The sequence below is a fragment of the Spodoptera frugiperda genome, chromosome 26 (genome assembly GCF_023101765.2).
Source record: "Spodoptera frugiperda isolate SF20-4 chromosome 26, AGI-APGP_CSIRO_Sfru_2.0, whole genome shotgun sequence".
Lineage (NCBI taxonomy): Eukaryota > Metazoa > Arthropoda > Insecta > Lepidoptera > Noctuidae > Spodoptera > Spodoptera frugiperda.
Genome location: NC_064237.1, coordinates 7,919,027 through 7,943,675, shown reverse-complemented (window position 1 = coordinate 7,943,675; position 24,649 = coordinate 7,919,027). Strand labels below are relative to the sequence as shown.

Here is a 24,649-nt window from a genome sequence, read left to right as displayed (position 1 = left end):
TTCAATTGGATTCTAGTAAGTTTTTGGCTGAAAAGACCAGAGCTCGAAGTTTTAGTTTCTTACTCTATGTCATTTCATTCATTCATTCTCAATTCGTTCAATCAATTCATCCAATAGTCCATTCGTTCTATTGATAATGATAAGGTGGTAGCTACTTATGGCGTTGTAGGAGACGATTGGATTATTTTTACATTTTACATGTAATAGTTTTAATTGATGACGCTAATCTCGTATGAGATTTCAGCATTTATTTACTTATAATTTTAGTTATTGTGTAATGCTCGTTGTAGTTATTCGGTGAGAGCGAATATTTCTTTGTTTTTTTCATCGAACATATGTTGGACTACTTCTGTTCGTTACAAATTACGCGTAACAAATTATTCTGTACGCGCACAATGATTGCACCAGTAAATTGTGATAACTTAGGTTCAAACAACAGTAAAGGAACCAGAAGTCATTCGGCTCAAGGTCTGGCGAGTTCCGTGTGTAGTTCAGCAATGAAGATACCGTTACCTCCTCGTCCATGGATTACAGGTAAGAATCTTGTATGATTATTTATAGATCCAAGTCGATTTACTTTCATTTCTAATCATCTTCCTTCTATATTTTGAGTAACACTAAGGAAATGTGTTACGCGACAAGTTATGTGGCATTCATTATTTTGTATGTGAAAGTTTTTGTTTCGTTGTATTGGAATTGATTTTCAGGAATTGACGGTTAAGTTTACAGCATTGTTTGTTATTTGTAAAGTTATCAATCTCATGTTACTATAAACAGTGGACTCGATTGTTTTACTTTATTACTATTATTATGTATACATACATACGTAGTATATCACGTTTGCTGAGCGTATGCACTGCACGATACCTATAGGTTTATGTAGCTACCTACTACCTAGATTGAGGCTGTTTTCTAAGTATATTCATAGTGGAAAATATTTACAATTGGTTGCTATCTAAGTAGGTACTGAAGTATAAACCACTTTGTTATGCTGATAAATAATGTATAAGCAAACAATTCTACGTTTATCTTTGTTATATAGATTCTATAGTGACATGTGGTAGTTTTGTCAGATGGAACTTTGAGAGGAACAGTGAGAATATTTATTATTGTAATACATTTGTTTGTGGTTATGTTATAGGTAGTGCATGAGAACCATGAGTTCTTAACTTCTTAATGAATAGTTAATTCATTTAGTACATCCTAAAAATGTTTATTGGTTATTTATTGTAAAATGCATAAGTAAAGATGGTATTGCAGTTTTATAACCAATAAGATAAGATAGATATATAAAGACTTCATATATCATGTACACATGATCTTAAGTATGTACTCAGTAGGTATAGCAATCTTTGCTTTGTTTATTTACTTTAGAAACTACTTTACTGGTAGAAACTGGTAAACATACTAAATATGTTTATCAGTTCTAATAGGTATAGGTATAAAATATGTCAAGTTAAATTAGCATATTAACAAGGTCAAACAAATTACAAAAGTAAGTAATAGTCTAGGTAGGTACATTAAATTTAATTTAAAGTATAATTTGTGGTTTAATCTGTTCATGATAACTATTCCAGATGTTTACATGGAAAGTTTTTTGATATAGATGATATATAAGCAAAGCTTTGCTCTATTCTATTCCATCTCCTATACATACATATAATCTAACTAAAATTCTTTTAAAATATCTTTACTGATATAAATACATAAATTTATAAGGTTTATCTTAAAATCTAGAATGTCTCTCTATTTGGTTAGCTTTGCAATATTCTTGATGGTTTTTACATGTTGTAGGGAATATTAACAGCATAAATAAAATGTTGTTTGTTACAAAATCTCCATTTTATGAGGAAAACCAGTTAATAACTATAGTTAATGGTCTAACAAAAAAAAATAAGAAATGACTTGTGCAATAAAATCATGATGAGTCATGTTGAATTTTGTATTATTTGTATTTTGCAATCTATCACAGTATTGCGATATTGTAAAATTGTTAATTAAAAATGTTTGTTTGTAGTATTATTATTATATTCCTACAAAATAGGGGCTAAAAATGTCATTGATGCAATGATTTTTGTTTTAAATTCAAGTAAGGTCAGAATGAGATATTAATAGCTTCATTACTTAAAATTATATATTTTTTGTTCTTGTATATCTCATTAATCTTGTTCAAATAACCTCCTACAGTTTCATCTCAAAGTCTCAACGTCATATAGAAGGCCACTGTTTATCTAGACAGTTCGATAATACCGTGTACTTGCATCCAACTACAGTTATCCAATTTGAAACGGTGACAAGTTTCAAATAGGATGTGCAGATTATTTTATTACCCACACTGCCAGTGCATAACGTTCGCCTACGAAGTGCAGCCATACATTTTCACTGTTCAAAGAGCATTATAAGTTCTCGAGAACATTTTATATTAAGTATTTTTTTTATTATTGTCAAATAGATGCAGAAGACGATTCATCAGATGAAATTGACAGTAGTATTATTAAAGACGAGGGGTTGATTGCTATGGAAAGAACAAGAATGAGGTCAAGATATCGACACCACAAACAAAGACAAGTTAATGTACCTATTGGAATTTTTTGGGATATTGAAAATTGCCAGGTGATTTGTTTTTTTATTCATATTTTTGACAATATTGTATACATAACTAGCAAACTGAACGAACTCCGTTTCGCCATTAATGTTTTCCGTTTTTCTGCTTTTCTCTTGATTTTTCCTGAATATTCACCTTTCCAACGAATTCAAAACCGTGGGAATCGGTTCGTGCGTTCTGGAGTTATAGCGTCTGGAAGGAAAACCTGACTTATTTTTATATTATAGATGTACTTTTATCAGCTTATTGCTTTAACTACCTCTTTAGTCAAATGGTCGAAAGGTGATCCTATAGGTTGTATCTGTTTAGTCCTAAAATTAATGTGTTTATTTCAGATTCCAAGAGGTTGTTCTGCTATAGAGCTGGTGGCTGCTATTCGAGCAAAGTTTGTAAGGGACGGAAGAAGAGAAGCTGACTTTGTAGTTGTTTGTGATGTTAGGAAGGAGACAACCACAAGACTATTAGAACTTAACGATGCTCAAGTAAGTTTCGTAATAAAATTATTTAAATGTAAAATACCTATGTTAATTTCTTTACAGTTGTCTTAAAAAATAATATGAACTAGCTTACCCGGCAAACTTCGTATTGCCTCAAACATTTTGTTCTCACCTTTTACGCTTTCTCTGGACTTCCACAAATAATTCAAGACCATTAGAGAAAATTAGCCAAATTGATCCTGCCGTTCCCGAGTTTTAGTGAGATGAATGAACAGCTAATATATGTACATTACAGTCACATTAAGTTTGTGACACTTTCATGCCAAAACTGAACAGGTCCAAATTATATGTGGCATAGGGATAGATTTTAGCATGGAATAATACCAAATAAACCCATGGCATAAGCTACTAGAATATAAAAATGTGTATATGAATTGTTTAACTTTGTCCTGAATAATTATGTACATCTATCTATTATATGATACATATATGCAACAAGTTAATCTCTCCAATGGTTGTTACTTAGTAAAACATTGACACTGTTATATCATACAAGTATGTCATGTTTTGTTCATTATACCTAATGCGCTCTAACAAGGTGCGGCTGACAGATTCAGTAACGTTTCGTATCACTCTTGAAAGTTGCTGCGATTTAAAAATTATGCCTTAATATTTTAGCTGTATCACATTCGTATTATGTTAAATCATTCGGATGCGTAGTTAATTAAATTAAAACCAACCGGAATGTTCTAGTATTCAATTAAAATCTAATGAAATGAAAAATAAAGTAAAGTGTTATGCGTATAACGTAAATCCATAGTCGTGTTTAGTGATGGGATGTACGGCTACGATGGATAGGTAGTCGATGTTTTTTTAGAAAAAAAACGAAAATCGTGAGTCGTTCAATTATCATTCTTAAAAAACCTTTAATTATGTGGGTAAATCCACTGTAGACGCGGCTCTCTCTGCCCAAACCACAGTGACATTATCTGAGCAGAAATATGTAGTAGGCATTTTTCTAGACATTTCCGGCGCCATTGATAATGCGTGGTGGTACTATTCCAACATATACAAACTAATATATCCTTGTTTTCTTCACGGTTCTGTAAAACTGTAACTCTGAAACACCTCAGGGCTCGGTCATAAAATACTTATTTTGACAAGTATATACACGTAGTTAGACTGCACAACTAAATAACACACACATTTAATAAAAAAATTCAAGAGAATTAAATGTATGCTGCGAGTATCGATAGCGATAAAAAAAGATTTTTCTAATGTCCATCCCTAAAGAGAGACGTCAACGTCATACTGGCATCTGTCAGCCGCACCTTGTTAGAGCGCATTAGGTATAACACATTGAACTTTTGAAGTCAGTAACAACAAGGAAAAATGTTGATGTTGTTATACATAAGTATTTAGGTACTTATTTACTTCTAGTTAGCAGTTCCAGTATAAATTTACCCTCTATTACCTATGTATTTCACCATTTACAAATACAAAGACTTATTACAAAAATGGTGAAATGTGGGTGTACATTGTATGGTGGCATTACGAGCCATAATGTCCAGATCTCTGTCTACGTCCTTCGGGGATAAAAGGCGTGACTTCTAGTTAGCAAATGTTTTTTTCTATTGGACAGGGTGGCAAAGGAGCAAATGTGTCTGATGTTACCTATGGATGGAAATTAATGTAATATTATAACCATATTGACAGAATTATTATTATACCAACAGGTGAGCCTAATACATGTCTGTAGAACTCAGAAAAATGCGTCGGATGATAAACTTCGACAGTGTATGAGGAGGTTTGGTGATCTCCACTCGTCACCGGCTGCTATATTATTGATTTCTGGCGATATTGACTTTGCTGCAGACTTAACTGACTTCAGATATAGGTATGAATGTAGTTTGTTTATCAATTAATCTTTATTTAAGTGCTATTAAAATAAGATGTTAAAGTATTTTAATGTGGAAAATTTCCAGAATATTTTGATATATCGGTGTAGAAACTGACACTAGTCCTAAGTCTACTGTGTGAATAAGAACAGAAGAATTGCTTTGTATTATTTAAGTTGACATTCAAGTATTTAATTTATAAAATATCTATAACTTACAATATTAAATATTCTATATCTATCATACATCATATAAACTCACATTAAGTCCCAAAACCAATGTCTGTTGGAGGTGAACTCAAAAACTGCTAAACAGGTTTTGATGCAGTTTACACTTGATTCTCAAGGAAGGTTTTTGTGTATAATACACGATGGTTTTTATTATCTGCGGGCAGTAAATGGTACTGTTTTTGTTTTACACACATTTAAATTGAGAATTATATTCATCAGGAAAAACATGGAAGTGATATTGGTGCACAAACAGAACACTTCGGCGGCGTTAATTGCATGTGCCTCGTCTCATTATTGCTTTGACGAGATCGCCTCTACTCTTCCCAGAAAGGTAAAGGCCAGAATATGGGACCAATTAACAAATTATTTTATTTATTTTATATTATTTTCAACTATTATCCACACAAGGATTTTCTCCTATGTTGTAGGTGCATTTATAGAAAAAAATACATACACATTATATCTAGACCTGGAGCAACAATTTGTAGATTACCTACACTAAGAACTTTTCTATGTAACCTAGTTACTGCAACTTACCCTATCTTAGTACACTGTACTAAGTGAGCAAACAATTTCTTTACAATCTTAAAATAAACACAGTGTGTTTACATACTGATAAGTTATCAAATTATTACGCGACCCCCAATAACAATGACTCATAACATTTCTGTAATATGGTTAAGCCTTTACACACGTACCGGGTTCCGGGTGCCGGATACCCGGCGATGAAGTGTATAGCCATGTACGTAAGGTTTCATACATAACGTACTAGTTTTGATGTACATTTTGTCGTTGGATTCCCGGCACCGGTTACCCGGCGATCTAATTCCCAGATCGTGTGTATAAGGCCTTATATTTATGCACACTACATTGTTGTATGTAGTGAATCTTTATTAAAATTTTTCCCGTGGAATGTAATTGTCGATTCGGTATCATTGTTGTTGATAACGCATAAATCCAGTTATAAACCACACTGATATAAAAGTGCTCAAGTCACGATGTTTTGTTTGAAATGATCTTGAATTGGTATTTTATTGACGTCACTTTTATCTTCTTTTTACGAAATAAAAGTCGAATATCTAATTAATAACATTTTATTTTGTAAAATTGCTTTTATTTAGAACTATTTGGCAACAAAACAAAACCGATTTATAAAGATTAGGTACAATTACAATGTGTGGGTAATCAAGACTACTAAAATAGGGATGATGACAGGGTATGAAAATTAAAAATCTAATTAGTCCGTCAGTTAGGTAATAAAAAAATATTAGACACGTATTTTTTTATTTTGTCATATAAGATAACAATACTTAGATAAAACGAATCAAAGTTTAGGAGTGGGAGCTAACTACGTCACTATAGAGTATAAAACGTACTCTAAAGTGACGTCACGCGATATTTAAAATTGATATATCTTCGAAAGTATTTGTTTCCGTAAGAAAATAAAAAATACGTGTCTAATATTTTTAAATAATCTACAAGACGGACATTAAAATAAAAATTAGTCATCTACCCTATTGTATACATACAGTATTTTTATGGGTCGCAATTGGTCTTTGTAATAACAAATTGAAATGAATTAAGATTGATAGCGCTATGAATAAGAAAATTCCAAGTAGTTGTTAGTATAATATAGTTATAAGACATAGGTACATAAGTAGAATGTAATAACATTATATTATATATAGTATATAGGGCTTTCTTAAGCGTAAGCTATACTGCCAGTTAGCGAGCGACTGGACGTAACTGGCGCATATTGTTTTACTTCTGAACCAACCAAAGGAAAAGTGGCTGGTTAAGCCTGGTTAAACATGGCTCGGCTTTGTAGCCAAATGCCATGACAATGTTCTAATAGAAAAGAACATGTATAAGACTTCTATACGACTGGCGTTTCAGCCATTTGTCTAGCGAAACTGGACATAACCAGTTTCCATGCTTCAGTAATAAACAGTTTCTCCACGCTCCTTAGCCGGCAGTGTGACCTACACTTTACATTATAGTGTACACATGATTTCTGACAGATTATTTTTAATGATTCAGGTATCGAAGAGTGAGGATGAAACTCCAACTTGTGAAGTGGAAGTATTGAACTTGCCCATCCACCAGCCACCTGAGCTGGTGTCTATAAGACTCCGCCATCTTGCCAAAAAGTGTGGTGGCAGGGTTGTCTCTGTCACCGCTCCTACTGCAATACTTAAGTTTTCTACGCCCGACCATGCATCGAGGTAAGCAATCTATCTATACTTATAATATTATAAAGCTGAAGAGTTTGTTTGTTTGTTTGAACGCGCTAATCTCAGGAACTACTGATCTGATTTGAATGATTATTTTTGTGTTGGATAGCGCATTTATCGAGGATGGTTATAGGCTATAAAACATCACGGTATGACCAATAGGAGTTGAGCAGAGCGGGTGAAACCGCGCGGAAGTAGCTAGTTTTAAATATTTTTTAAAGTTAGCTTTAGGATATGTCTAACTATTGTATTATTAAAATATACGGTACGTACGTTTAAAGTAAGTAGTATTGAGTAAGCCGATAACATAATAATGAATTTAGTATGTATCACGAAAGTTATAATAAAATTATAAGTAGTATTAGTTTGAATATATCACTATTATTTACTTAAACTGTCAGTCTCCGTTTTTCTTTGTAAAAACATAGAGACACTACTATATGTTTAAATAATACGATATTTTGTAAAATGGTTACCATTTTCGAGATAATTGATATTAATTTAGACAAGTATCTTCCTATCCTAAATTGCTCATTTTCATTTCAAAATAATACCTAATTGCGTTTGAGTGCAAACAGTTTTGTATAATTGCATCCTGGACTATAAATATACAGCAAGTTCGAGTAATGTATTCATGTTTTTGCCGACTGCATGATACCTACCTAGAATTTTAATACTGTTGTTAGTGTCTACACATAGGTTCTTAGTGCACGTCGCGACGTTCGAAGTCCTATAAGGTAGCGTTGTTATATCAACGTACGTACTATGTACAGTCTACGTATATGTATGACCTACTAAAGAACAAAATTGATAACAAATTTCAGCCCTAAATCTATGAAATAAGATATATTTTTCATTAGAACTTGATACGGGATATTTACTATGTTTCGGCACTGTTGCAAGCGCCATGATCACGGATGAAAATATTCAACCGTGATCATGAAATATCGACATAAATAAACGTAGTAAATATCCCGTATCAAGTTCTAATGATGGTGTTAGTGACCATGTCAGTTTATAAACTTAGGTATATTTTTGTTAACATTGAATTTCTATCTCTGATCCAAATATCTTGGTTTATAATCGGTTAATTATTATTATTTAATGATTACTACAGTCGATTTGTGTAAAAACTACGTCGTTATATAGAATAATAGGAAACAGTAGCTCTTGTAGATACTTATTGAACTAATACATAGCGGGTCATATGAATCGCGTGTCACTTTATTAGTGCATTCACCCGAGCCGATGTCGATGTGTTGACACTAATTGCATAATGGAAATGCGTTCTTAGAAGTAATATCTATACCTACATATTTTGTATATAGTATTATGTAGTTATGTATTTATGTACTCAATATTACTGGTTTGTGCAAATATGTATTTTAGAATGAGATCAAGGTTTTTACCTAACGCAGCACAAACATTTTTCGCGGTAAATAGTACATTATTTAATCTGTGGACAGTGAAAGTTGTTACGCAAATTCGCTCATCTGTTACGATGTTGTGCTATAACAATACACATAAGACGTGACTGCACTGCGTCCTCGCTCATTTAATTAGTTTTATATAATATTTTTTTTATTTTAGTTATTTAGAAAAGCAATGGCGTTACTTACAATACATTACAAATAAATATAAAACAGTTAGTAAGGCTAATATTCGGCCTTATCTAGTTATTTAAGATATTTGACGTGTAAAAGAGTTACGTTGTAACTTATTTGCAAAATAAATATCATTTATCATAATAATAGGTTTCCCCTTTTACTCAATTGTGTATACCATGCGAACGAACTATGAACAAATTGTAGAAAAAAATGGCTTCTGATTAGAAGCGAAATGATTATGAGTATTTGGATTATTTAAAGACCAAAGTCTGGAAATTGCATTCGATGTTTTGAAAATACATTCGGCCCTTATACAGTTGTTTATGTTATAGCATTCCCCAATCCCATTGTAATGTGGACCCCATTTCATAACAGTCGGTAAGGCGTGTTGAACACAACCGGTTTTGGTGTACAATGGTGTACGTACCCTCGGAGAATCACGAATGTAACGTAAAGTAATGTTATACTGGCAGAAAGGAGTAATAAAACCAGAATAATTAAGATTAACATACATACATAGTACTGCTCAGTAAACTAATGCCTTTGTCTCATAGATAAGTTGCCACCTAATCTAAGATCACCTAAAGGTTGGCTAGCTAGAATGCCTATGGCATTCAGTCACTCTTGTACAAGTTGCAAAAAGTTAAATAAAAAAAAAAAACAAGTCAGGGCGCCGCCTAATTCTTACGATCCTTACATACTTTTCTGGCTCATAAATCTGGTTACAAAAATCAATATCTTTTTGGAAGGATTCTAAAATAAGGCTAGGTGGGTGGCGTGTGTTCTTAACTGGCGTTATTTTAAACCATAGCTCGGAAAAAACCCTCATCTCATCATCAACAGTCTATAAGTGTCCACTGCTGACTAAAGGCCTCTTCTAGCACGGAAAAGGTTTGAGTATTAATCACCACGCTATCTCAATGCGGGTTGGCGATTTCAAACTTATAATTAGAAACTATAAGCCCAGGTTTTCTCACGATGTTTTCCTTCGCGTTTGTCAACCCTCAAAACGAAAAACCCTCAGATTAGGGTTTTCTGTCGTATCGTAGATTTTACAAACATAATAATTAACTCGTTTCAAAATGATTACTTTACATTTCTTAACATTTAACTTACCAATACGTAGTATTTTCTCGTTCCATTATACTCGCACCCTAACACTCGGAAGTAGGAAGTCGGTATTCATACATATGCCAGCTGTTACGACGCCACGTCTTACCTCGATCATTATTTAGGTTCCAATTATGATTACTTTGTTATTTTATTTTGTATCTAAAGGGAGTATAGTGAATAGAAATTGTATTACGGAAACTGGTTGAATGTTGACTGTGGTTTCCATAATGTATCAATTGTTTTATTTATTTTTGTATAGTCTCATATGAAGGCCTTAATATCAGATTTTGGGTATAAACTAAGACGAAAAACTTAACAACATTTTCCCTTATCCAGGAATTGAGTCTGAGAGTCGGACCTCTATGAAAACTAACTTGGAATTGGAACTTGTAATCACTTAAGAGTTAAAAACGTGTATTATATTAAAATTTATGAAGATTAAATACTTTTAACAATCAATTTTCTAAACAGACAGAAGACGTTACTGACGTCTTCTGTCACGAACATAAATCAGCTGATGCATCGATACATAGATAATAATAGTTATTCATAACGCTTATCGATTCAAAATTAATTGTTATTCTATATATTAAAGCAGTTTAATTCATGCAATATATATTTTAATTTAATTTTTAAACAAAGAAAGGAAAATGTGCCATGTGTTCGATTCATAAATAAATTAATAAATTATATTATTTTTTTAAGTATACCTCCATACTTTGAACCATTCTAGTTGTAGTATCTAATCGCGATTGAAAAAGGTCATTGCATCGTCAGGCACGAGCCGCAACACAGTGATATATTCTAAACTCAAAAATTCAAAGTGTAACGTTTTTTTTTTCAAAATCTATTCTCGTTTTTAGTTTTATAAACTTTTTAATTAATGATCGCCTGCCGTGAATACTAGTTACTATGTTATTATCAGGGTAAGACTGGTTATATTATTTATTTCTTTGGTGTTTCTAACGAAAGTCATATTTTGATCATTTCGTGCCTATATTTCGCTGATTAGAAACTTTTTCGTAAGATGACTAAGTAGATTTTGTTTGCAAAAAATCTTAATTTATGCGAAAAGAGGTTTAGTTCCAAATGATGTAATGCTGAGCACATTTTTCCTGTGATACGAAGTGTGTCGCGCATCTCGAAATTATTGCAACTGTTTATTTAGTATCAACTGTTTCTGGCAGTCGTGCACTGTGATATTTCTATTTTTATGTATCCTTCAGTATTAAACGCATTTGGTTGGTTTCAATGGTAGTTTGCAACGTCACACATGATTACCATTTCAACCTCATCGTTGCGGAACGTTGGGCAGCGTTTAATCGAGTCTATCACTGTAAATATTTGTTCTACAACGTACGCAGATTTAGCAAATATTTTCACGTACATTCTATGTATTGTTTATGGAAAAATCGGAACGTTCATATTTTGTTCTGTCCATTAAAATTTTGAGCCCAATTTTGATTTGATATAAGAATTGTGCCTGGTGTTTGGCAGTAGGTTAACCTCTTATTACATAGGATTAATAACATAACTGGTGAAATTTGTGCGTTCAATTGTACCTAAACGCACCTCTGCCTATCCCTTGTGAGATTAAAAGGCGTGATGATATGTTTGAATTAAATAAGTCACCTTATTTCTCGTTCGCTCTTTATGTTATTCAATCGCTAAATGAATCATGAATCATAAACTAATAAAAAAATACGGTAGTCGTATTTTAATTTTAAATTTATCAACCATTTTGAGGGTACATAGATTAACGGCCGAAATGAAGAACCGATCTTAATTCAAAATCCAGTACGATCTAGGTCTATTAATAGAAATTCAATACTATTAATGCCACCATAAATCTCAATATTCTCAATCCAATGGGTTTGGATTGAACTCACACATGTTACTTATTTAATCACTCCCATTACATTCGGTAGTGCAGTGATTCTATTAGCGAACACTTTAAACAGATTACGAATTAAGAACTAATATGTTCTGCGGACTACCTAGCGGGTTTACCGGGGCTCCGGCTCAAAAAGTAGGAGTAGGAACGGGGTGATTTTTAGTCAGTAAGAGTCTGACACTCACTCTCGCCTCGCCCAAAGCGGGACAAGCAATTGGATGACTTTCGTTCCTTAAAAAAATGTTATTTTTTGTCTTGAATGGCCACAGATTCTCCAGTACATTGTTGTCGCCTATACTGCCAGTATCGAGTGGTGACAGCAGATTAACTAATATAGTTATAGTTGGGCCATTATAAACGTGCGAATTGTCATAGGTCATTTTTATAAGATCTCTCGCTCACACTTATGCTAGTTGAGCGGGATAGACGCATTCTTTCGCACGTTGGTAAACTATTAGTAGTATACTCTTTCCACTATTTAATCGAAATTGAAACTTTGAGACCGCATTTTCAAAGAATCGTGCCTCTTGTCCGCCATTCAACAATAAGAATACGATACTAAGTAGGTCTTGTAACTCTTATAAGATCTACAGTTTGAATATGACACGCTCTGATTATGTTGTCCTCAGCGAAGTGCGCATTTACGTTCGTTCTCAGAATACTTATACAAACTTGAATATAAAATTATTCGATAAGTCTTAGTCATGGTGGTCGGGAACTGACCTTTTTAACAGTTTGTCCTGTATTGTAATGTGCTTAGGTACTTTTAGTATCGGTATGCGTTCGAGTGGTTTGTGTATAAGAGCATTCTTAATAATATAAACCTACTACAGACTACTTTGTATTTGTCATTTTTTTTCATACTAACGTTGTCCTGACGTAATGAACAGGCAAAAGGAAACTAGTATCCAGTTTAGTTTAGTCGTACCTACAGTATGTTATTCGGAAGTATGAGTGATCTATATGCCTAAAGTAATTTGTTACTATTTGCTGAAGTATTTATATAATATAATCAATAATGTAATGTATAAATTATTATCGGTATTTGCACTAGAACAAACATAACAAAACATCATGCCTGAAAGGAATAGGCAGATTTCAAGACGAATGTTTTCATCTTGCGTAAACGCATTCAAAACTGTATCCACGTCGCGTTATTTATCAACTACATGCAGCATGGAGTGGGTGACGTGACATTGCCACTTCGTGAACATAATTTTGATGCAAGCATACGTCTTAGAATCGTCAATTGACAAAAGCGTGCATATGCGACAATGGGCGTACGAATACGTTTCTCATTGGCCCATTTCATGATGATGTCATAAAAATATATTCAAAAATTTCTTTTTTTACTTGCAGAGCTCTAATGCGTATGGACGGGGAGGATGTGTACGGACGTAAGATAAGTACGCGGTACGCTCGCAGCGCTGTACCGCCGACATACTCCAGCGATGAAGGCTACAGCACTGCGCCGGCGTCATACCAGCCACCCACCTTTGTACCACCGCCTGCCAAGGTTCGTATAGCTTTATTTTACGTTTGAGTCTTTAATACGAATAGGAAACTAAGGAAGATAAGGAATACTTTAATAGGAGGAATAAGGATGATAGCAGGGAATGAATAAAATAAGCCAAAAAGTAGAATGTAGTGATGTCAAGTAACCTGTAGATGACTCAACGGGTTTCACAAGAATCGAACATTAATAAGGATAAAAAATGTTATGTTAATTTACAACTAGGAATTTCACATAATGTTTATATGACAAATTGTAATAACTTGCAATTAGAATGTACCTACAATCTTATCATACATTGTGGTTTATTACTATTGTATACATGTGGATAGATTTCAACACAGTAAATAAATATTATAATATTTACGTATCTATTGTATCTTATGAACGTCAAAGCAGTACATATTTGTTAGATGTAAAAGAAAGTCTTTGTCTTATGTTTCATTCATTATTTCCAGGTATGCTCATCGCCTCAAGAGATGGGCTCGTTCAATACTCCTTGCATCTCGAAGGAGTGGGCTATGGCTCTGAAACAACTGCCGGCGCCTACACCACCGCCTCATGATTTCTGCCCACCACCTGCACCGAAACCTAGGAAGATTAGGGGCACGCATGGTAAGTCTTCTACTAAATTAACATTTAAATTTTTTTACTAGCTTCTGCCAGCGGCTTTGGCTGCGTTTTCGTGTGTGTGTGGACTATGTGTTTTTTCAGACCATAATCTACTCCTGTTTTAAATTTCACCCCAATGCTTTCAGCTGTTTTGACGTGATTGTGTATCAAATATACACACAAACTCTAATTCTTGTCTAATTTATGTAAGGTGGTAGACCACCTTCTGACATAAATTAGGCAAGAATTATACCTACATCTATGTAGGTATACCTAGTGTATTTTAGTCTTGGAACCTAAATACTAGGTACTAATCGTTGACCTTCCACTTTTAGCCAGTATAAAGTTACCTTGATTAAACTTGGATTTACTTTTCATACTTTTTTATTGTAACCTTCATTCTGCCATTTTTCCTTTTTTAATTATACAATTGTAATTAACTTTCTGTAGTGTTTACATCTATATAGTAGTCATTTAAAATCCTTTAGTTTATTTTAATAAAAGGTAAAATTGTTTAAAGTTTTTCACGCATATTTCTGTTTTTATCAGGTTCAGTGAATTTGGACCAGTCGGGCTGTTCCTCAAGTAATAGTGGGGAGGGTCGCAATGGAGATATTAGCGCTAGCAGGGCGGTGTCTCCTTGGAACTCTTCAGCTAGTTTCAGCGAACATAGCGAGTCTGAGGAGTCCACTGCTGAACTAACCGTTTCTAACTTACCGCCTTATGATGCTGCTATTTTGCAGGTAAGATGTTCAAATAAAAGTATTATATTTGCTAATTATTATAATTACTAAAAGCATCTTATAATTCTGACTGGCAGTATTGTCATTACCATTACTTAGTTAATAAATGAGACTTATAACACATTTATATCTTTTTGTTTAGGAGATGCTGACTCAGCTATTCAACTTATACGTACAAACCGTCCGAGTCACTGTTTGGGCGGCCGGAGAAGGTCCTTTAGCGACAGTGGTGCTTCGTTCAGAATGGGACGCGAGGCTGGCAATCGCTCGCATTCACAAACGCCGTCTGGACAACCAGTGGACGGGGCGACGTCTAGAACTTTCTCTAGGCAAGCCGTCACCGGCTCCCAATCTAGATGTCCTACGAGCTAGACTAAGAGCTATTTTACTTGATCAAAAGAACCATACACTACCTCTTTTGAGACTGAGGGATGCTTATGCCAGTCGTCATTGCTGTGCTCTGACGACTTCAGATATAGCTAAGCTTAAAGACACAGTAGTCATACATGAAGGGTTTGGTAGAATGGTTCAGTTAGTGGATCTAACGCCCGTGTCTAGTTCCGAGATGGAGGAGGCGCCCTGGAAGTGCCATATACACGCGTCCATGAGCACCGGACAGGAGGACGGTAGCCGTATTTTGCAACCTGTTTTCATGGAGATCTCAACTTTGGCTAAGAATGTACATATTTTGTTGGAGAGTCATGGAGGAATTTTACCGTTGTTAAGGTAAGTTAAATCTGTAATTATGTTTTAATGTATAATACAATTCTTTGTTTGTATAGAGTAGACTCTTAACTGTTCAGTTTATACTTTTTTATATACTGATCTTACCATATCGAGAGAAACTTCATATTCAGGAGTTACAAGTGCCGGGTGTTATTATAAAAAATATAAAAAGAATTGGGCATCTGGCAACCTTACTTATATTTCGCATTTATGTGTAAGCAATATATATAATCTGTATTACAGTTTCGTGGAGTGCTACGAGTCTCGGTTTGACGCGTTGGTGTGCGACCCGCGCCACGGCGTGGCCCTGGAGCTGCTCCTGCGCAGCGTGGAGGGCCTGGACGTCCGTGACGCGCCCTCCCGCCACCTCACGTGGAAGGCCAGGCCTCTCGCACTCACTCCGCCTCTGCCTCAGGCTGCTAATAGTCAGTATACTTTATTTACATTAACCATTCAATCACCGACTTCTTTTTGATGTATCAGCGTTTATATTTAGACAGATTGCACGTAGTGATTCGTTGTGTTACGGGTTTATGTTTGTATGCATCAATTCTTTGACCTTTTTGTTTGTGAATTTATCTATAACGTACTTTTTTATCGTGATATTTTAGACGTGTTTTATAGTCTGGGGCGTGGAAATTTACAGACGTCTGTGACAGCCAATAGTTTAAAGAGATTTTACTTTTCCAATTCTTTTCTGTTTTTTCGTGTTCGTAACAAAAGTGTTGCTTCCAGGCGAGAGCTCCCGTTCGAGTGGAGAACGCGAGCGGCCACGCACTGCGCCTGCCTTAGAACCGATGCTAGCGTTGTTCGAAAGAGAACTCATTGACTTACTGCGCACGGCGCCTAGGTGCTCCATACCATTCAGCAAGTCAGTATTACTATACTTTTTTTTACCCGACTGCCAAGGAAGGGTTATGTTTTTCGCGCGTATCTTGTATGTATGAGCCTAATATTCTTTATTACCTCATTTCTTCGAAACGGCTTGTTGGATTTCGACAATCAGGGTATCGTTGGATTCGTCTTAATTACCCAAGTGTTCTTAGATATGTGACGTAAAACAAAAACCAAAATGGCGGCCGTGAGACGTCCTAGACAGAAGTAAAAAATAAAAAATTTTTTTTATTTGCTACAATATGGGTATCAAATTAAAGAGCTCATCATGAGGATTCCAAAATGGTATATCACTGACATATAGAAAAAAAAATACTATGTGAAATTACGCAATCAATCTAAAATAACTGGATCGACGTGAGTTATTTTTTTATTATCTTGGTATTGGAAGTAGTTCTCTCGTGTCGCGGGTGAAATCTTGAGAAACACATAGCCGTATTATAACTAACTAAAAAGTGTTAAATAAAAATCAATAAATTAAAAAAATTAAAAAACCCGACTGCATAAAAAACACTTTAAATAAAAACTGAAAAGTAAAAAACAAGCTTAGTCTAAAAGTGTAGATAGCAATGCTATTACCACAAAATTAAATAATTTCATAATCAATACACAAAAAATAATAATCTTATGCGAAACATAATTGAGTGTAACAGTCGGGAGCCATTAAATAAACTAGACTAAAATCATTCAATATGGGTCCCGACTGTTGCACTCAATTATGTTTCGCATAAGATTATTATTTTTTGTGTATTGATTATGAAATTATTTAATTTTGTGGTAATAGCATTGCTATCTACACTTTTAGACTAAGCTTGTTTTTTACTTTTCAGTTTTTATTTAAAGTGTTTTTTATGCAGTCGGGTTTTTTAATTTTTTTAATTTTTATACTATAAAGTTTATAATATGTATCTGCGAATGATTTATTTATTTATTGGTAGGAAACTCAACAGCTTACTTTTCTAAGTACATGATATAGTATAAAGTGTGACATGAGGTTCTGAAGCCAATAACAGAGTTTCACAGCATGCATTATAGTATAAAACTAGAAAGTGGCGAAAATAGGTAAAAATATACTAAAGGTAAATAAATAAACAATGTAACTAAGAGAGAAAGGAACAACTAACTACCATGAAACAATTAATTAATAAACTTATGTATTGAAGTTTTTGTTGTTAACCTAATATTGTTTTTTCAGACTGATACCAGCTTTCCACCACCATTTCGGTCGCCAATGCCGCGTCGCCGACTACGGCTTTACTAAACTACCCGACCTACTTGCTGCGCTCGGCAATGCTATCGTGGTAAGTGATGTAACTAAAGGGGTTTGGGTAAAGTTGGCGTCGTTTTGAAGTTGAGCGGCCAGTAATGAAACTTAAATATTATGAAAGAACAGAATACAGCGATCAAAAGCTATTATGGCCATATTTCTCTAAACCATATCGGAACTGAGATATTTGGTTTTATATTGGTCATTGAAATCGAAGAAGTTATTAAATGTTATTGCACTCTTTATCTATGGGCCGATGGTGTGGCGCGCTTCTAAACTCTCGTGGACTTGTGGATAATTGTAACGACTATAGGCGTAGCCAGGGGGGGGGGGGTTGGGGGTTCAAATCCCCCCGAAAAATGCGTACCTAGACATTACAGAGCGTTGTTTCTAGTTAGCATAGTACATCCCCTGTTTGGCAAAGGTCTGTATGACTTCCTATGAATCTGTTTAAAATATTACATAAATTATTTTTTTTTTTGGTCACACATTTCATGGGTCGACTTTCTGGTAGAAAGACTGGAAGGGCAAGATGCACAAGGGCTAGATGCAATATTGGGCCACTATTGCTCATGTATAATCGGAAAACGGACCTTAGGCTGCTGTTCGCATATAATGTCCATTATATGGTACATGGGATGGGGCAGATATCAAAATAATCTGACTCCGCCGGCACAATTTTTAGTTACCATTATTCGACATGACATTGAGAACGAAATGGACTAAGAAAGTTAATATGTAAATGTGTTTTTAAAAATCATGTAATAAATGCCATAAGGTATAATACTGTGTTTTTATTATTTCCTAGGGCCCAATACTAAAGTCACATTGACAGACGAGAGGTCGAGAAACAGTAAAGCCAATAACTAATATCAATCTTCTAATAATGTACAATAACTAAGATTTTTTTACACAGGACGGTTATTAAAGTATTTATAGAGACTACATTTTTAAATTCTTCAAACTCAAATATCTCAGCTTTGATATAACTTAGGATAAAAATAATTGAACATATATGTGTAATGAACACAGCAGAACAAAGTAAAATGAAAATTATTGGTGGCCGCTGAAAAAAAAAATGACGCCACAAGTCCATACAAAGTTACTCAAACCCCTTTCTTGTTATTCAATCAAAGATTTTAGCGTTATGAGGTGTTGTCAAGCAATTTATTTATTTCAGGTTCTTGGGTCCGGCTCATCTCGTATAATAACAATATCGGCGGCGGCTCAAAGCCGTCGTTGGACATCAGATCTCGTGAAGGTATTGAAGGGGCAGCCGGGGCGCGCTGTCCAGTTGCACGAGCTGCCACAGCTGTACCACGCGGCGACAGGCCGGCCATTCTCCCCCGTGGACTACGGAGTCTGTACCGTCGCCGAGCTGATGCAGCGCGTCAACCCTCAGGCAGTCACCGTCGCACCAGACGGCACCATCTCCCTGCCACGTCGCCTGCCTACTCCAGAAGAAAGGGCTCGCACTCGAGAGTTTGCCATGCAGGTAAGCACGATATTGTCTCATCATACCTACATCATCATTTTCATCATTATTTTGATCATCATTGTTAAAGTTATTGCCAAATACTTGCCATGGTTGGTGGATTATTGATTGCAGTGTGAATCATTGTACTTAGTAAGCTACAATTAGGTACCTTTTTGAGTGGCTAAGCATTGAGGGAAATATTTAGGATTTTGTTTACTCGGTGGAAGGATTATTTTAAAGAATTGTAATATGGGTGTTAGTTAAATCTACCGTTTTGGCGATTATGCTCGAGGTTTTGATAAGTATGACTGGGTATTTATCGAGGCGACGCGCATATTCGGCAAAACCGGTGAGATCGGTATCGGAGTAGCGTACGTTGCACCAGGCGGTGGAACTGTTGCGGCACACGGCCAACTTGCGCATGGAGTTCTCGCGCTTCGTGCCGGCCTACCACGCGCACTTCGGCCGGCAACTGCGGGTGGCGCACTACGGCTGCGTGAAGCTGTTGGAACTGTTCGAGCTCATCCCCGAGGCCGTGGCCGTGTGCGGCGCGGGCGCGGCCGAGCGCAGCGTGCGCCTGCGCGGCGGCGTGGCGCGCGCACTACTGGCGCGCCGCCTGAGGGCGCTGCCCGCGCTGGCGCTGCGCGACCTACCGCTGCACTACGCGCACCACTACGGCGCACCGCCGCAGGTACACCGACACCGCTCCGACTCTTGGACCACTACTGCACCCAGTATACTGAACTAAACTTGATCACACGCAACTGATCCGACAAAAACAAAACCAACTATCTCACGTTTACTACATAAGACTGCTAGGAGTGTTTGGCAAATTCATGTAGATTCCTCACCTCATCTGATCATCATACTTTTCACTTACAGCATATACTTAACCGATACCTGCATAATAACAGTGTCACATGCGACAACTTATCTTATTCACCTAATCTTATTCTATAGTCCCCTAATGATATTGCAGCCTGACATGTTGGAAGCTGATACACTGGAAGGTTTGGTGTATGCTGCGGGCGGCTGTATAGAGAACAATATAGTGGTAGCCCCCGGTGGCTCTCCTGCCTGGGCGGGGTGCTTGCTGACTGCGTGCGCGGTGCTGTGCGGGGACCGTAGCGTAGCGCGGGGCTCCACGCTGGAGTACTTCACGGCGGCCTACCGCCGCCTGCGGGGGGCGGAGCCCGAGCTGCGGCGCCTGTTGGCGGCCGGCGTCATCACGCTGAGCGAGCAGCGCCTCAACGTGTCGCCCGAGTGGCGCGTCGTCTGGCGCCTCGCACAGCTACTGACGGACCGCGCTACGCCCGCCTCGCCCGAAGAAATATTCATCGAGTTCGCTCGTCGTTATGAACCTGTCTTCCCTGGAGTTGATCCTAGTGAGTAAAATTGCTCATTAAACTTGTTAATGGAGATTACCATTCAATATTTTCTATAATGGACCCGAAATGTTATTTCGATTTACTAACAACGAACAAATGTATTTGACAGGTGCAGAGGGCGTGGCAGATTTCCTTCGTCATTACATGGAGATATTCACGGAAACCGAAACCGGGCGCTGGACGTTATGCCCCGGTGTCGTAGTACCGCGATGTCGCGAACTCATACCAGGCCCTGCGCACGAGGATTACTCCGTTCATGATACACCACCGGGACAAAAGGTACTAGAAATCCCATTTTCGTAATTTAATTGCTATTTAATATGTTTTTAGTCTTCAACACTAATAAGTAATATTTTTGAAAAGTATTCATAATATGCGTTATTTTTCCAGGGTTCCCGTGTGTTTGAATCACCAAAGAACAACATATGGTGCTCCCCACCTGCAAGCGCGTTGCCCACTCCTACTGCTTTTCTTAACCTCGAAAACAAACGTAAGAATTATTTTAATTACATATATTACTCTCTTTTGCTCAAAGTGTGGATATTTTTAAAGCTATTAGAGCAAAGTTGATGACATTATTTTGTCATCAATCGTCAATACAATCTTGGGCTAAGTAATGGTACTTTTATTGATAGAATTGAGTAAATATTCATCAACAACTTCCCTGCAATGTATATTATTACGTGTTCACTATATCTGTACTTAAATATTATATTTATCTTTAGGTCGTATTCGTTTGGCGGCTCACTTCGAAGGTCCATAATCCCACCGCGTCGTATAAGAAGATGCATTCCTTATTTTTGATGTAGGTTAGTATTATACGTGTTCCAAACGCGGCACCTGAAACTTTGGAGTGATGTGCATCAGGGTCGCAACGAATTTTAACTACTAGACTAATATAAGTGTCCAATAAATTGTGATGTCTGTAACAATAATATTTTAGATGTTTATATTTTTATGTGTTTATTTAGTATAAGAAATCTTATGGTGCATTCGTCAAATGTTTTAAGTGCCGATATAAAACTAATGTTCCCCGTCTATGTACAAAGAGGTAAGTCGTAAGAATCATCTTGACCGAAGTCTTCTTTTACTGTATCTTAGTGTATAAATTATGTTTTGTTTTGACTATTATATTTTCATGTATCCAATGAGTCAGTTTCGTGTGTTGTTTTGGGGCTTGTTCCACAATGTTTGATTAAGTTACTGTTAGCTTAGCTGCCAGATATTTTGACTACTGTTATCAAATTACCTGGCAGTTAAGACTAACGGAAAGAAACTTAATCAGATCTTGTGAAACAGGCCACTAGTCTTTCAAAGTTACTTGTTGAACTATTATATAGAATTGTCTAGACCTTACAACAGTGTAACTGCGTAATTCTATTCAATTTTATCTTGTTTTATTTTATATTTTGACATTTTATATACAGATTTTTTTTCTTATATTTTATATTATGTGGCTCTTCGCGTAACAAAGGACTGAACAAGCTTCAAATGATACTTTAAGGTACTAATAAGTTTATGAAAGATCTTACAGTATGTTATCTACGTAGTAATTTGTAAGTAGATAATGTTACTGCCATTGATACGAATAAAACAATAATAAACACTAAATGTACATATCATTGATTTGAGGCTCAAAATATGTTAAGAATAGTTGCTAAGTTTTATTAAATAAACATCTCGAGCACTTGTAACATTTTTCGGATGCCCACGAAAAGTACAATGATCATACAACATGTTGATTGTCCTAGAATTTTATCGTTTAATATATTTCAGCCACAAATCTATTTGCATGTATTTTGCTTGTATTATTTCGAAATTACTCTTCAAATTATTGTACAGACCTATTCCTTCTCTCATTTTGTAGGTGTATCACATTCGAATTTATGTAATTTTAGATAACATTTACATTCATGTTAAGTTCTACGGTGGTTTACGTAATGGATACGCCAGTTGTTTGTTGAATCTCACTTTTGCGAACTGGCCTTAATGACGTCAATTAAAAACGTTCAAAGGTTTTATAAGAGTATTCAATGAATGTAGATGTAGGTGATATTATTATTGCTTTGATAGAATATGCTCGTGCCTAGTGCGATGTTGCTTTAATTTTATGACAATCGTTTGTGTTTTTCTTTAATTAAATCTCCTAGTTCCACATAGTTCCCCAAGAAAGACGTTGATTTAAGTTCCATTTGCTCTTGTCGCAATACAAGTGATTATTGTATTTGTATTTTGTAATAAATGTTATTTATTGGCTTCTAAATCACGCACAGTAAGCTTTAACTTCTGATTGTGGAAGGTGACTTATAATTTGTACCAAAGCACTAGTTAGATATTATATTCGGCCAAATTATCCTGTACTAAACATTGTAATAATGTGCACTAATTATATCACGTTGGTCGTAAGTTTGTATAGAACCATTTTTTGTAAATGGGAATTAATTCCTCTAGTCTTTCTAGCAATGTTTCATGGGTTTAATTTTATTGTACCTTTTATGTTTATTTTTTTTATATCTAAAATAATTATTCTAATCAATGGTTCGTCTGTCTAACATATGTTTTAAAACGACAGCAACCTGCAATAAGCCATAGTGATAATTTATTTAGTTAATATAATTTGAAAATAGTCTTAACAGATTTATTTAAATATAAAAATGTTGGGAGTGATGAGCTAATGATTAATATACATAAATGTAAATAGGCTTGAGATTTAGTCTGTATTCTAAGGCATTAATTACCACTGTGATACTTCTGTACCATTGAATGCCATACTTGGTTTCAACTCGATGTAATAAGCGATCACAAATATTTTCTAGTATGAGCAAGTGTTTTGTAATCATAAGTCGACGGTATATTTTCGTAGGTATGTATATAGTGTACATAATATTACATTTTGATTATTAAATTGGTACAAAGTATGAACATTTTAGTAATAAAATATTATACTCTCGATAATGTGGAACTACGACATTTAATTGCGAAATTATTTACAGATAATTTTGTTTTATATTTGTATGTAAGCGGGTTCTTGCATATTTGAAGTATATTTTTTCAATGCAATTAATTTTACATTTGTTACACTGCCAGTCCGCATTTGTACATCAGTATTGGCCATCAGATCATCTATGGAAACGAGATATTTTATATAAGGTTTCTATCTATTAATTTTATGACCATTGTAATTGTCACGTAAGTTCTGATTGTGACGGCGTTCACATAGGGCCGGAGTACTGTCCAGCGTTTCATAAATGTTACTTAAGAATTAAGGTTGGCGCAGACTGACGTCGCGGCACGTCTTGGCATGCCGTTCCGAAACCACACATTACCGTGGTTCATTATATAATTTAATACATTTTGTTTTCTATAAATGATGTATCCAGATCTTTTCTTTAACTCATCAGTTCGTTTTAGTCTCTCGTCATCTTCAGCAAGAACCGGTATTATTGATAAAATCTCAGTCAAATTTAACGACACAAACAACTTTAGACCCGCAGAGAATAAAACCATTTGAATATGTTGAGTGGCTGACTAGTGTCCTTTGATCTCGTGAAGCACGCTGTCATGCCAAGGCGTCAGTCTACGCCGGCCTTTATAAATTTAATTACCAAGTTCTCTAAGACTGTAGTGAAGATACATTTAAGTACTTTATAAGCTGTTGTTTTATTTTCTGACCAATAACTATGTATTTTGTAACAGTAAGGTAGAATTAAGTATGCATTCAAAGTTCATTACAGGAAGATGTAACATTTTCATAAAAGTTTTCCTACATCTTCGTAATTCTGTGATTATTTGTTATAGTTTTAACTAGTGAATCGATGTATTTGAATTAGTCGTTTCAGTATTGCATGTATGATGAATGTGTCGGAAAATAAATGTTATTTTTTCAATAATTTATTGTATCTTTCATTTTTATTAATTTGATTAACTTATTTGCTACATTATTAGGTAATGTATGGATCTTTAATCTCTTGCTATGGATATTTTATTGTTTGCTTGTAGTACAGTTTGTCA

The 24,649-nt window shown here is 35.4% G+C and overlaps 1 protein-coding gene across 2 annotated transcripts; it reads left to right on the top strand.

The window, feature by feature from the left end:
- Window positions 1–119: 119 nt before the first annotated feature.
- Window positions 120–24,528, top strand: LOC118263950 (meiosis regulator and mRNA stability factor 1). 2 transcript variants are annotated; one of them, XM_035576214.2, is made up of 19 exons: window positions 120–534; window positions 2,453–2,613; window positions 2,941–3,087; window positions 4,779–4,939; window positions 5,390–5,501; window positions 7,211–7,395; window positions 13,378–13,534; window positions 13,990–14,146; window positions 14,693–14,886; window positions 15,029–15,612; window positions 15,856–16,037; window positions 16,348–16,483; window positions 17,702–17,807; window positions 18,954–19,268; window positions 19,636–19,941; window positions 20,230–20,635; window positions 20,748–20,917; window positions 21,029–21,128; window positions 21,364–24,528. In XM_035576214.2, the coding sequence occupies exons 1-19, from the start codon at window positions 336–338 to the stop codon at window positions 21,399–21,401; spliced, it is 3,816 nt and encodes a 1,271-aa protein (XP_035432107.2). In that variant the 5' UTR covers window positions 120–335; the 3' UTR covers window positions 21,402–24,528. The 2 variants fall into 2 exon arrangements, with proteins under 2 accessions (XP_035432107.2, XP_035432108.2); XM_035576215.2 differs by lacking the exon at window positions 19,636–19,941 and having other exon boundaries at window positions 121–534.
- The last annotated feature ends 121 nt before the right edge of the window (window positions 24,529–24,649 follow it).

Coding starts and splice junctions, on each gene's coding strand:
- LOC118263950 (XM_035576214.2), top strand. CDS start 336: ATGTTGGACTACTTCTGTTCGTTACAAATTACGCGTAACAAATTATTC. Junction 2,614..2,940: donor GGGATATTGAAAATTGCCAG/GTGATTTGTTTT, acceptor TGTTTATTTCAG/ATTCCAAGAGGTTGTTCTGC. Junction 20,636..20,747: donor CTTCCCTGGAGTTGATCCTA/GTGAGTAAAATT, acceptor TGTATTTGACAG/GTGCAGAGGGCGTGGCAGAT.